The 13,795-nt window shown below is 40.8% G+C and overlaps 1 protein-coding gene across 1 annotated transcript in view; it reads left to right on the plus strand.

Moving 5' to 3' along the window:
* The window catches only part of LOC124256692 (fibrillin-1-like), a 73,046-nt gene extending 62,623 nt beyond the window's left edge, over window positions 1-10,423 (plus strand). The window contains exons 39-57 of the mRNA XM_046690665.1: window positions 16-147; window positions 543-677; window positions 1,002-1,133; window positions 1,542-1,676; window positions 2,001-2,132; window positions 2,465-2,596; window positions 2,992-3,126; window positions 3,458-3,589; window positions 3,985-4,119; window positions 4,444-4,575; window positions 4,971-5,105; window positions 5,432-5,563; window positions 5,981-6,115; window positions 6,440-6,571; window positions 6,906-7,037; window positions 8,143-8,262; window positions 8,532-8,642; window positions 9,821-9,885; window positions 10,290-10,423. Of these exons, the coding sequence (XP_046546621.1) occupies window positions 16-147; window positions 543-677; window positions 1,002-1,133; window positions 1,542-1,676; window positions 2,001-2,132; window positions 2,465-2,596; window positions 2,992-3,126; window positions 3,458-3,589; window positions 3,985-4,119; window positions 4,444-4,575; window positions 4,971-5,105; window positions 5,432-5,563; window positions 5,981-6,115; window positions 6,440-6,571; window positions 6,906-7,037; window positions 8,143-8,262; window positions 8,532-8,642; window positions 9,821-9,852 (2,261 nt within the window). The 3' untranslated portion in view covers window positions 9,853-9,885; window positions 10,290-10,423. The remainder of the gene's footprint in view (window positions 1-15; window positions 148-542; window positions 678-1,001; window positions 1,134-1,541; window positions 1,677-2,000; window positions 2,133-2,464; window positions 2,597-2,991; window positions 3,127-3,457; window positions 3,590-3,984; window positions 4,120-4,443; window positions 4,576-4,970; window positions 5,106-5,431; window positions 5,564-5,980; window positions 6,116-6,439; window positions 6,572-6,905; window positions 7,038-8,142; window positions 8,263-8,531; window positions 8,643-9,820; window positions 9,886-10,289) is intronic.
* Window positions 10,424-13,795: the final 3,372 nt, after the last annotated feature.

Genomic DNA, 13,795 nt, shown 5'->3' on the forward strand with positions numbered 1-13,795 from the left:
TTATGTGTTGCACAGATATTGACGAGTGTCAGAACACCAGTACGTGTAGCGGGACACCAAACTCCAACTGTAACAACTCCGTCGGGTCCTTCTCCTGCGATTGCGATAACGGCTACGTCAAGAACGCTACAACAGACAAATGTGATGGTATGTCATCAAAGGTGGAACTTCTGCCATGTGCATAACATGTATTGTCCCAGTAAACGCACACACTCGCTCTCTTGCACCACGCTGTGATGTTAAAGCAAAGTCACAATATGTGTGTGTTTCTTTGTTTGGAGTTTGTGTTTTGTCTTGTGTTGTGTTTTTCTTCAAATGTAGTATCCGTGAAGGAATCCCAAGATCAAAACAGGAAGCTCCTTGCTAAAATAGCTAAAAGAAACATATTGCTGTTTTCATTGAATACCAAAATCAACAGCATACAACCAATCCGACTGAAAACCATCACCGTTTCTTGCCAATTCCACCTTCAAGTATAAAAGAAACATGACATGTAGCGCTTGTGTGTATGAGACTGATTTGAGTTGTTTGTCCCTCGTCAGACATTGACGAGTGTACCGCGAACACAACCATCTGCTCTGGACTGGCCAACTCCAACTGCACCAACACAGACGGAAACTACAGTTGTGACTGTGTCTCTGGATACGCTAAGAATTCTACCACCAGTCTCTGTGATGGTGAGTGAAGTCGCCACCGACAAATGTAGCATCTATTGCTGGAACTCCTTCCACTGTAGCAACTGATGTTCAACCTTTACAGTGTGTGACAATGTACCAAAACATTTTTCATCTTCATGTAAGTTATTTGATCTTCTTCCTCACTTTCGTTATCATCATCGTTTCCTCAAAGTTTGATGGTCACAAACTTCCACGGATCAAGCTTATGCTTCTTGCAAACGTTTGATTGCAATTTAACTTGATTTTCATGTGTATTTTGTTGATGTACATGTAGTATATTTTCTCATTCAACATCCGCCATACTATCTGCTTATGTGTGCACAGATATTGACGAGTGCCAGAACACCAGTACATGTAGCGGGACACCAAACTCCACCTGTAACAACTCCGTCGGGTCCTTCTCCTGCGACTGCGACAGCGGCTACGTCAAGAACGCTACAACAGACAAATGTGATGGTATGTCATCAAAGGTGGAACTTCTGCCATGTGCATAACATGTATTGTCCCAGTAAACGCACACACTCGTTCCCCTCTTGTACCACGCTGTGATGTTAAAGCAAAGTCACAATATGCGTGTGTGTTTCTTTGTTTGAGTTTGTGTATTTGTCTTGTGTTGTGTTTTTCTTCAAATGTAGTATCCGTGAAGGAATCCCCAAGATCAAAACAGGATGCTCCTTGCTAAAATAGCTAAAAGAAACATATTGATGTTTTCATTGAATACCAAAATCAACAGCATACAACCAATCCTGACTGAAAACCATCACTGTTTCTTGCCAATTCCACCTTCAAGTATAAAAAAGAAACATGACATGTAGTGTAAGCTTGTGTGTATGAGACTGATTTGAGTTGTTTGTCCCTTGTCAGACATTGACGAGTGTACCGCGAACACAACCATCTGCTCTGGACTGGCCAACTCCAACTGCACCAACACAGACGGAAACTACAGTTGTGACTGTGTCTCTGGATACGCTAAGAATTCTACCACCAGTCTCTGTGATGGTGAGTGAAGTCGCCACCGACAAATGTAGCATCTATTGCTGGAACTCCTTCCACTGTAGCAACTGATGTTCAACCTTTACAGTGTGTGACAATGTACCAAAACATTTTTCATCTTCATGTGTAAGTTATTTGATCTTCTTCCTCACTTTCGTAATCATCATCGTTTCCTCAAAGTTTGATGGTCACAAACTTCCACGGATCAAGCCATGCTTCTTGCAAACGTTTGATTGCAATTTAACTTGATTTTCATGTGTATTTTGTTGATGTACATGTAGTATATTTTCTCATTCAACATCCGCCATACTGTCTGCTTATGTGTCACAGATATTGACGAGTGTCAGAACACCAGTACGTGTAGCGGGACACCAAACTCCACCTGTAACAACTCCGGCGGGTCCTTCTCCTGCGACTGCGATAACGGCTACGTCAAGAACGCTACAACAGACAAATGTGATGGTATGTCATCAAAGGTGGAACTTCTGCCATCTGCATAACATGTATTGTCCCAGTAAACGCACACACTCGCTCTCTTGCACCACGCTGTGATGTTAAAGCAAAATCACAATATGTGTGTGTTTCTTTGTTTGGAGTTTGTGTTCTTCTTCCTCCCTTTCGTTATCATCATCGTTTCCTCAAAGTTTGACGGTCACAAACTTCCACGGATCAAGCCATGCTTCTTGCAAACGTTTGATTGCAATTTAACTTGATTTTCATGTGTATTCTGTTGATGTACATGTAGTATATTTTCTCATTCAACATCCGCCATACTGTCTGCTTATGTGTCACAGATATTGACGAGTGTCAGAACACCAGTACGTGTAGCGGGACACCAAACTCCACCTGTAACAACTCCGTCGGGTCCTTCTCCTGCGACTGCGACAACGGCTACGTCAAGAACGCTACAACAGACAAATGTGATGGTATGTCATCAAAGGTGGAACTTCTGCGATGTGCATAACATGTATTGTCCCAGTAAACGCACACAGTCGCTCTCTTGCACCACGCCGTGATGTTAAAGCAAAGTCACAATATGTGTGTGTTTCTTTGTTTGGAGTTTGTGTTTTGTCTTGTGTTGTGTTTTTCTTCAAATGTAGTATCCGTGAAGGAATCCCAAGATCAAAACAGGATGCTCCTTGCTAAAATAGCTAAAAGAAACATATTGCTGTTTTCATTGAATACCAAAATCAACAGCATACAACCAATCCGACTGAAAACCATCACTGTTTCTTGCCAATTCCACCTCCAAGTATAAAAGAAACATGACATGTAGCGCTTGTGTGTATGAGACTGATTTGAGTTGTTTGTCCCTTGTCAGACGATAACGAGTGTACCGCGAACACAACCATCTGCTCTGGGCTGGCCAACTCCAACTGCACCAACACAGACGGAAACTACAGTTGTGACTGTGTCTCTGGATACGCTAAGAATTCTACCACCAGTCTCTGTGATGGTGAGTGAAGTCGCCACCGACAAATGTAGCAAATGTTTTATTGCTGGAACTCCTTCCACTGTAGCAACTGATGTTCAACCTTTACAGTGTGTGACAATGTACCAAAACATTTTTCATCTTCATATGTAAGTTATTTGATCTTCTTCCTCACTTTCGTTATCATCATCGTTTTCTCAAAGTTTGATGGTCACAAACTTCAACGGATCAAGCCATGCTTCTTGCAAACGTTTGCTTGCAATTTAACTTGATTTTCATGTGTATTTTGTTGAAGTACATGTAGTATATTTTCTCATTCAACATCCGCCATACTGGCTGTTTATGTGTTGCACAGATATTGACGAGTGTCAGAACACCAGTACATGTAGCGGGACACCAAACTCCAACTGTAACAACTCCGTCGGGTCCTTCTCCTGCGATTGCGATAACGGCTACGTCAAGAACGCTACAACAGACAAATGTGATGGTATGTCATCAAAGGTGGAACTTCTGCCATGTGCATAACATGTATTGTCCAAGTAAACGCACACATTCGCTCTCTTGCACCACGCTGTGATGTTTAAGCAAAGTCACAATATGTGTGTGTTTCTTTGTTTGGAGTTTGTGTTTTGTCTTGTGTTGTGTTTTTCTTCAAATGTAGTATCCGTGAAGGAATCCCAAGATCAAAACAGGATGCTCCTTGCTAAAATAGCTAAAAGAAACATATTGCTGTTTTCATTGAATACCAAAATCAACAGCATACAACCAATCCGACTGAAAACCATCACTGTTTCTTGCCAATTCCACCTCCAAGTATAAAAGAAACATGACATGTAGCACTTGTGTGTATGAGACTGATTTGAGTTGTTTGTCCCTTGTCAGGCGATAACGAGTGTACCGCGAACACAACCATCTGCTCTGGACTGGCCAACTCCAACTGCACCTACACAGACGGAAACTACAGTTGTGACTGTGTCTCTGGATACGCTAAGAATTCTACCACCAGTCTCTGTGATGGTGAGTGAAGTCGCCACCGACAAATGTAGCATCTATTGCTAGAACTTCTTCCACTGTAGCAACTGATGTTCAACCTTTACAGTGTGTGACAATGTACCAAAACATTTTTCATCTTCATGTGTAAGTTATTTGATCTTCTTCCTCACTTTCGTTATCATCATCGTTTCCTCAAAGTTTGACGGTCACAAACTTCAACGGATCAAGCCATGCTTCTTGCAAACGTTTGCTTGCAATTTAACTTGATTTTCATGTGTATTTTGTTGAAGTACATGTAGTATATTTTCTCATTCAACATCCGCCATACTGTCTGCTTATGTGTCACAGATATTGACGAGTGTCAAAACACCAGTACGTGTAGCGGGACACCAAACTCCACCTGTAACAACTCCGGCGGGTCCTTCTCCTGCGACTGCGATAACGGCTACGTCAAGAACGCAACAACAGACAAATGTGATGGTATGTCATCAAAGGTGGAACTTCTGCCATGTGCATAACATGTATTGTCCCAGTAAACGCACACAGTCGCTCTCTTGCACCACGCTGTGATGTTAAAGCAAAGTCACAATATGTGTGTGTTTCTTTGTTTGGAGTTTGTGTTTTGTCTTGTGTTGTGTTTTTCTTCAAATGTAGTATCCGTGAAGGAATCCCAAGATCAAAACAGGATGCTCCTTGCTAAAATAGCTAAAAGAAACATATTGCTGTTTTCATTGAATGCCAATATCAACAGCATACAACCAATCCGACTGAAAACCATCACTGTTTCTTGCCAATTCCACCTCCAAGTATAAAAGAAACATGACATGTAGCGCTTGTGTGTATGAGACTGATTTGAGTTGTTTGTCCCTTGTCAGACATTGACGAGTGTACCGCGAACACAACCATCTGCTCTGGACTGGCCAACTCCAACTGCACCAACACAGACGGAAACTACAGTTGTGACTGTGTCTCTGGATACGCTAAGAATTCTACCACCAGTCTCTGTGATGGTGAGTGAAGTCGCCGCCGACAAATGTAGCATCTATTGCTGGAACTCCTTCCACTGTAGCAACTGATGTTCAACCTTTACAGTGTGTGACCATGTAACAAAACATTTTTCATCTTCATGTGTAAGTTATTTGATCTTCTTCCTCACTTTCGTTATCATCATCGTTTCCTCAAAGTTTGATGGTCACAAACTTCCACGGATCAAGCCATGCTTCTTGCAAACGTTTGATTGCAATTTAACTTGATTTTCATGTGTATTTTGTTGATGTACATGTAGTATATTTTCTCATTCAACATCCGCCATACTGTCTGCTTATGTGTGGCACAGATATTGACGAGTGCCAGAACACCAGTACATGTAGCGGGACACCAAACTCCACCTGCAGCAACTCCGGCGGGTCCTTCTCCTGCGACTGCGACAGTGGCTACGTCAAGAACGCTACAACAGACAAATGTGATGGTATGTCATCAAAGGTGGAACTTCTGCATAACATGTATTGTCCCAATAAACACACACATTCGTTCTCTTGTACCACACTGTGATGTTAAAGCAAAGTCACAATATATGCGTGCGTATGCTTGTGTGTGTGTTTGTGTTTGTGTGGAGTTTGTCTTGTGTTGTGTTTTTCTTCAAATGTAGTATCCGTGATGGAATCCCAAGATCATAACAGGATGCTCCTAGCTATGATAGCTAGAAGAAACATATTGATGTTTTCATTGAATACCAATATCAACAGCATACAACCAATCTGACTGAATACCATCACTGTTTCTTGCTAATTCCACCACCAAGTATAAAAGAAACATGACATGTAGCTTAACAAAGTGTAAGCGATTGTGTGAATGAGATTGATTTGAGTTGTTTGTCCCTTGTCAGACATTGACGAGTGTACCGCGAACACAACCATCTGCTCTGGACTGGCCAACTCCAACTGCACCAACACAGACGGAAACTACAGTTGTGACTGTGTCTCTGGATACGCTAAGAATTCTACCACCAGTCTCTGTGATGGTGAGTGAAGTCGCCACCGACAAATGTAGCATCTATTGCTGGAACTCCTTCCACTGTAGCAACTGATGTTCAACCTTTACAGTGTGTGACAATGTACCAAAACATTTTTCATCTTCATGTGTAAGTTATTTGATCTTCTTCCTCACTTTCGTAATCATCATCGTTTCCTCAAAGTTTGATGGTCACAAACTTCCACGGATCAAGCCATGCTTCTTGCAAACGTTTGATTGCAATTTAACTTGATTTTCATGTGTATTTTGTTGATGTACATGTAGTATATTTTCTCATTCAACATCCGCCATACTGTCTGCTTATGTGTCACAGATATTGACGAGTGTCAGAACACCAGTACGTGTAGCGGGACACCAAACTCCACCTGTAACAACTCCGGCGGGTCCTTCTCCTGCGACTGCGATAACGGCTACGTCAAGAACGCTACAACAGACAAATGTGATGGTATGTCATCAAAGGTGGAACTTCTGCCATGTGCATAACATGTATTGTCCCAGTAAACGCACACACTCGCTCTCTTGCACCACGCTGTGATGTTAAAGCAAAATCACAATATGTGTGTGTTTCTTTGTTTGGAGTTTGTGTTCTTCTTCCTCCCTTTCGTTATCATCATCGTTTCCTCAAAGTTTCACGGTCACAAACTTCAACGGATCAAGCCATGCTTCTTGCAAACGTTTGATTGCAATTTAACTTGATTTTCATGTGTATTTTGTTGATGTACATGTAGTATATTTTCTCATTCAACATCCGCCATACTGTCTGCTTATGTGTGGCACAGATATTGACGAGTGTCAGAACACCAGTACATGTAGCGGGACACCAAACTCCACCTGTAGCAACTCCGGCGGGTCCTTCTCCTGCGACTGCGACAGTGGCTACGTCAAGAACGCTACAACAGACAAATGTGATGGTATGTCATCAAAGGTGGAACTTCTGCATAACATATACATGTATATATATTGTCCTAGTAAACGCACACACTTGAACACACACGACACGAAAGTGATCAAACCATTTAATGTACCTATATGTTTGATATCTGATTGAAATAGAACGAAAGTGTTTGGCTATTATCAAGACATTTATTGTCAATTACCGCTTAAAATAGAACGAAAGTGTTTGGCTATAATCAAGACATTTAATGTCAAGATCTGCTTGAAACAGAACGAAAGTATTTGACTATAATCAAACCATTTAATGGCAATATCTGATTGATATCTGATTGAAATAGAACGTAAGTATTTGGCTATAATGAAGCCATTTAATGTCAATATCTGCTAGATATCTGATTGAAATAGAACGAAAGTGTTTGGCTATTATCAAGCCATTTAATGGCAATGTCTGCTTGATATCTGATTGAAAAAGAACAAAAGTATCTGGCTATAATCAAGACATTTAATGGCCATATCTGATTGAAATAGAACGAAATTATTTGGCTCTAATCAAGACATTTAATGTCCATATCTGTTTGATATCGAAACATTTACGTAGGTCTGTTTCAACTTCAGCACAACGGTGTGTGTCAGTTCTTCAAGATATGCTCACACATGGTCATGTAACAATGGTCAGGGGCGTAGCTACCAAAAAGCCCGGGCTTTGTCATGATTGCTGCTAAAAAGTCAAAGCCCTAAATACTATCTAAAACCTAAAGCTTTGCAACCTTTCGGCCTTACCTAACGAAAAAATGGCTTGCTACGATTTCCTGAATGTGTGTTTTGACATATACAGAATGTCCCACCAGTTATAGCTGGAATGGAGTGTTTTAGCCCTAGATGGAGTGGAAAGATTTATCTGCCTTAAATTATTAAGGGTATATGGGTTCATGAAAATTATATAGCTGTCACTACAATAATACTATTACAATCCCTTTATAAGGAATATGAAACATTCATCTGTCATAGTATGTATTGAGAATAACCGACAAAACCTCAATGATGTCATGTATATGAAATATTAATTGAAATGGAATATATATATTTAAAAAAACAAACACTTGAAAATGTTTTTATTCCCAGACAAAGACGAGTGTAAAGGCAATCACGGCTGTGGTGGTTCTTGTTCGAACACAGACGGGTCATTCAAGTGTGAGTGTCCAGATGGGCAAACTCTCAACCAGGACGGAAAGGCGTGCGACGGTAATATATCCTCCACATTTATACCACACTTTCTATATGAAACATATGACTATTATTATTACACGGTGGATGTAAAATATTTTTCTGCTATATCAGCAAACAAAGTGTTAGATTTTCACACACAGGCAAAATGTGTAATTCATTTCCAGTGTATTGTTTTCTTCCTATTCTCTTCAGTCTTATCAACGTTTTTCAGCACAAGGTATGTCATGGTATATCCCGGCATTACAGGTTCCTACAGAGGATTTGAATTGTGTCTATCTTTTCAGCTGTTGAAAAGATCAATGCAACTATCCGCCTGGACAGGATGTTTCCGACATCGACTTCGCACAAAAAACTCCACGAAATATCTCGATCTTCTCCGAGACATACAGGATGCGGTAAGATGACGTTGCGTCTCAGGTTGTCCTGTGATGTTGTATATCGCTTTTAGCCTTGCAGATGCATTGTTGTTTATTTGATTTTGAGTTAATATAGTTGCGTTAATTCCACTTTGAACAGTATTTCAAGTATATCAATTCCGAGCTGGTGCAAGTCCTTTACCACTGAGGTAAAACCCACGAGCATGGTTTAAGAACCTAGAAACAAAATGAAAGCAAACTTAGATTCGAACCCACGATCAGAGATTCCTGGAACGCCCAAGGGACGCAATTCTGTCGCCTTAAATGACTAGTCCACCTGAGTCTCAGTCTAACTCTGTACCCAACAGAACATGATTATAACGTTGAAACCTGGATCACGTCACTTGAAATTTCTTCAGTAAAATCAGAGCGTCTCCACTTGGTCAACTGTTTGTAATGTACCTCTTTATTACGAAAAGCATGAGCATGGGTATAATACTGCTAAACCAAACTTTCTGATCAGAGCTAATCGGTGGTTTGGTGCCACAATCAGTGGACGCCAGCACTCTTCAAGTTATAAAGCGACCGCCTCCGTGGTGTAGTGGTTAGAGCGTCCGCCCGGAGAGCGGAAGGTCGCGGGTTCGATCCCCGGCCGCGTCAAACCCAAAGACGTTAAAATATGGTACTTGTTGATCCCTGTCTGGCGCTCGGCATTAATAGGTACAATAAGGACTGGTCGGCTCGGATAATGTGTCTGAGTGGGTTATTCATGCTTAACTGCGGCATATTATCTCAGTCAGCTAGCACTATAGAACCAGCTTAAGTCTGGGCTGGTACAAACAGTCACACATACACACGCATGCACGTCGTCATATGAGCGAAATATTCTCAAGTACGACGTTAAACCCCATTTCACCTCACCTCAAGGTGTACATTACCGAGGCTCAGACACACTCAACATTCCCATTATGTTGTTTATAGTTCTAAATCTTGTCGGGGCGGTGGGGTAGCCAAATGGTTGAAGCGTTGGCACGTCACGCCGAAGACCCGGGTTCGAATCCCCACATGGGCACAATGTGTGAAGCCCATTTCTGGTGTCCCCCGCCGTGATGTTACTGGAATATTGCTAAAAGCGGCATAAAACCAAAGTCAGTCAAAATCTTGACTTTATACCTCATGAGCTATTCACAGTGTTTATCGTTCTATATGTTTTCCAGCTAATCAAGTACTTCAGAGTGCAGCTGGGTGAAGCCTTTGTCCAGCTTATTGTCATCGAAATCAGGTGAGCAGTTCCATCTTGTTCGGAGTGTACTGAAGACCTTGTATAGGTACATTGATCGAGGGAGTTGACTGGTCTTTTAAGGCGTATAAGCTAAATGTTCGAGGAAAATGATACAGTTCTCAGACGTTTGCCTCCTTTGATGAACCTATGAGCACAGGTATGGTGCTGGCAGGCCTAACAACATGATCAGGGCGAACAGGATTCCAACCAACCATCATGTTTCTGTCAGGGACCTAACTCTCGTTCCAAATTTCACGCCTGATCGAATTGCTCCCCATCCCTCACCCTTCCTACAGCATCTGCACAGATAATCACTGAACGCAATACAGTCTCACGAAAAATACATGCGTAACAGATTACTATCAACGTTGTCATCATTGTGACGTTTGTGGCTTGTGTTTCAGGAACGGTAGTGTCATCGCTGACTACACAACCGATATTAACACGAAAATTGAAAATAACCCGAAAGGAATCTTCACAAAGGCAGTGACAAACCTGACTAATGCGAACTTAATGATCAATGGAGAAGACGCACCGGTTCTGTCTCAAACAGTTCAAGGAGTTTCCGGTGGGTGAGGCGTACCATGTACTGCTTGTTGGATTAGTTTTTATTCTTGTCAGATTATTGTTACTCTGCGTCATTCCAGATAATATCCGTGAAGATCCCTTTAGAATTGGTCTTCAGTAACCCATGCTTGTCATGAGAGGCGACCCGCGAAAATCCGAGTTAGAATTGGTCTTCAGCAACCCATGTTTGTCTTAAGAGGCGACTAACGGGATCCGGTGGTCAGGCTCGCAGACGTGGTTGACACATGTCATCGTATCCCGATTACCTAGATCGATACTCACGATGCTGATCACTGGGTTGTGTGATCCAGACTCGAATATTTACAGACCGCCTACATATAGCTGTAATATTGCTGAGTGCGGCGTTAAACACGGGCAGATATTCCAGATAATGATGGTTACCTGTAAATAGTCGAGTGTGGACCATCCACCTTTCTGGGGGACGATCACACCCGAATGATTGTATATCACCAAAGAATAAGTGCAGGGTAGGAGGGAGGAATATGTCTGTGACGAATACTGCATACCAGTAATCAGTTGGGAGGTTGTAAATAGTAGCACAATAGATGTAAAAGGTGTCCTCCCAAAACTTCTACAGCTTAAAACAACAAAGTTTATGGTCCACTGCACCACTAATCTCCTGGCTATTACCTGTTGGGCAGTGATTGGAACAGTCCAATTAATTAAGTGTAGGAGTTTTTGCACTTCTACAGTTTGACAATTGTATATTTTATTTCACTTCTATATTTCAATTTCAAATACTATACAACAAAACATAACATAAAATTACATATAATGAAGACAATTTATTTCAAATACCTTATTCATATAGCACTAGTATAAATAAATAGTACACACACTTTTTGCACTAGTTTAATGCTGCTCTGTAATCTCCTTGGAACTTGAATCAACATTAGACTTCCAATTTTGGAAAAACTTGGATCTGTAGGTGTTTTCGACCATTGAGACAAGCCAGGGCGTCGAGCATATGCAATACAGTCGGATTCAGAAACACGTAGGATAGACCGCAGTTATCAAGGATATGTTTCACAAAACGTAACCATGGGATTTTATTGTATTTTCACAGATATGGTTAACACAGTAATATATTATCTGGGATGATAACAAAAAGGCAATACATTGCTTTTGTAGCGCTTTCCGTAAGTGCGTTAATTGTTTGGACAAATCGCCTATTCCCGTGGAATTTAATTCCAAGGTAATCGTATGTATCTACAATATCGATAGTTTCAGTTCCATAGGTAAAGTGAAGTTTTGAAGATTTCGCGGGGCCGCTTCCAAAGATAACTACTATTATTTTGGACAAATTTACTGTAAGTTTCCATTTCTTACAGTATAATGAAAGAAGACATTCAGGAATTTGGGTAAATCCTTTAGATTTTTCACTGAAGAGTACGGCATCATCTGCATATAACGATGAAATAAAATGCTGTAAATGGTCAATACTGTTAGTTTGCGTTTCATATTTAAAACCATTGCAGTACTGTCAAATAAGTGTTGTTCAAGATTATTTAGGTATACGGAAAACAAGAGGGGCTATAGTTTATAATCCCCTATACAGGATTCTAATCCCCCCGTAGGACTATACCATTATAACAAGAGGGTAGGTAAACTCAATCAACCATGACAACTCTCTGTAAAAGTTTTCGGAGTGAACCATGTAAAATACATGATGCGTGTTATAGTAACATGTAATAAACAAATGTACCATCATTTTATTGACAATGTGTATAAAGTCAAATGACAGTTCCTCTGTGCTGCATTATCATGACAAGTATTTTCATCATTTTTCTGTCCTATGTTGTCATTTGTCAATTGTACATCATTGAACTATTGTATATCCCCTATTAGCGTGTACCCCGTCTCATTTGTTCTCTACATTGTCCTGCCCTATGTTGTTACTCGTACCCTTTTTCTTTCGTTCTTTACGGTCTTTCTCCTATACTGCCAATCGTATATCATTTCCCTGTTCCCAACTACATTTGTATTGTATATCCCCTATTAGCGTGTACCCCGTTTCATTTGTTCTCAACATTCTTCTTTCCTGTGTTGTTATTTGTACACCATGTTGGACGTTCTCAACATCCATCTGTGCTAAATTGTCACTTATACACTATACAAGGTGTCATTAGTATTCTCCGTTATCTTTCAGTGACGGCAGATGCGTGTGACGTACACAGTAAAACCACCTGTGACAGTAATCAAGTCTGCATCACGACTGACGGTATACCAGCGTGCAGGTATGATATCATTTTGTCAACTTACTTTAACTGAAAAATAATATTTTGATACCAAATAATTGTGTCAAATATACATTGCGGATCAAAGAATATGACTTCAAGTCCAACTGTTGCATCTTATCTTCAGCATCATTTTTTTCTTACCTTTCAGCACCGTCCCAGCAGAAAGTAAGTACAACATTATGTGATTGGTCGTGTATGTGTTTCTTTCCTTGAAACATAATTTCTTAGGATGATTGGAAATCATCTTTCTAATTAGTTTTGCCAAATATTATGTGTTTCTTCAGAGTCATAGATGGCGTTGTGTGACGATATAGAATTAAATACCTTTCCACCTGAAAATATAATATTACGATAGAGAAAAAATTCTCTGTCGATCACTTGTGATATTAAACGACGATTCCCCATTCCACATCAATCACAGATGGTGTAGATTCGTGTTAGAGTTGATCTTCAGTAACCCATGCTTGTGGTAAGAGGCGACTAACGGGATCGGGTGGTCAGGCTCGATGACTTGGTTGACACATGTCATCAGTTCCCAACAGCGCAGATCGATGCTCATGCTGTTGATCACTGGATTGTCTGGTCCAGACTCGATTATTTAGAGACCGCCGCCATATAGCTGGAAAATTGCTGAATGCGGCGTGAAACTAAACTCACTCACTCACAGATGGTTCTGTAGAAGGATCAAGAATGAATCAACCGGTGCATCAATTACTGATTGTGTTTCTTTATGAAGAATAAACCATCAGTACCACATTTTGTTTCATAGAAATCACGACCTCAAATCAATTTTATGTGTCAAAATATTGTAACAGACTGTAGTTGATGTCAATCGAATTCAGTGTTACTGTGATCGATCTGTTCATATGATCGATGCTCAGTGTATGCTAATGAACCTTCTTAAACTTATCCAATAACGTACGTGTTCAGGTGACATTCGGCTTATCATCGGCCTCTCTGTGGGTATCCCTCTCTTCGTCGTCATCCTGGCGTGCATCATCGCCATCATCTTCATGAGGATCAGAAACAAGAGGAAGGAGTTCGAGAGGTCTTCTGATGAACGGTGAGTGGAGTTTCCCTAG

The sequence above is a fragment of the Haliotis rubra genome, unplaced genomic scaffold, assembly GCF_003918875.1.
Source record: "Haliotis rubra isolate DU_JTF1 unplaced genomic scaffold, ASM391887v1 Scf635, whole genome shotgun sequence".
NCBI classification, from domain to species: domain Eukaryota; kingdom Metazoa; phylum Mollusca; class Gastropoda; order Lepetellida; family Haliotidae; genus Haliotis; species Haliotis rubra.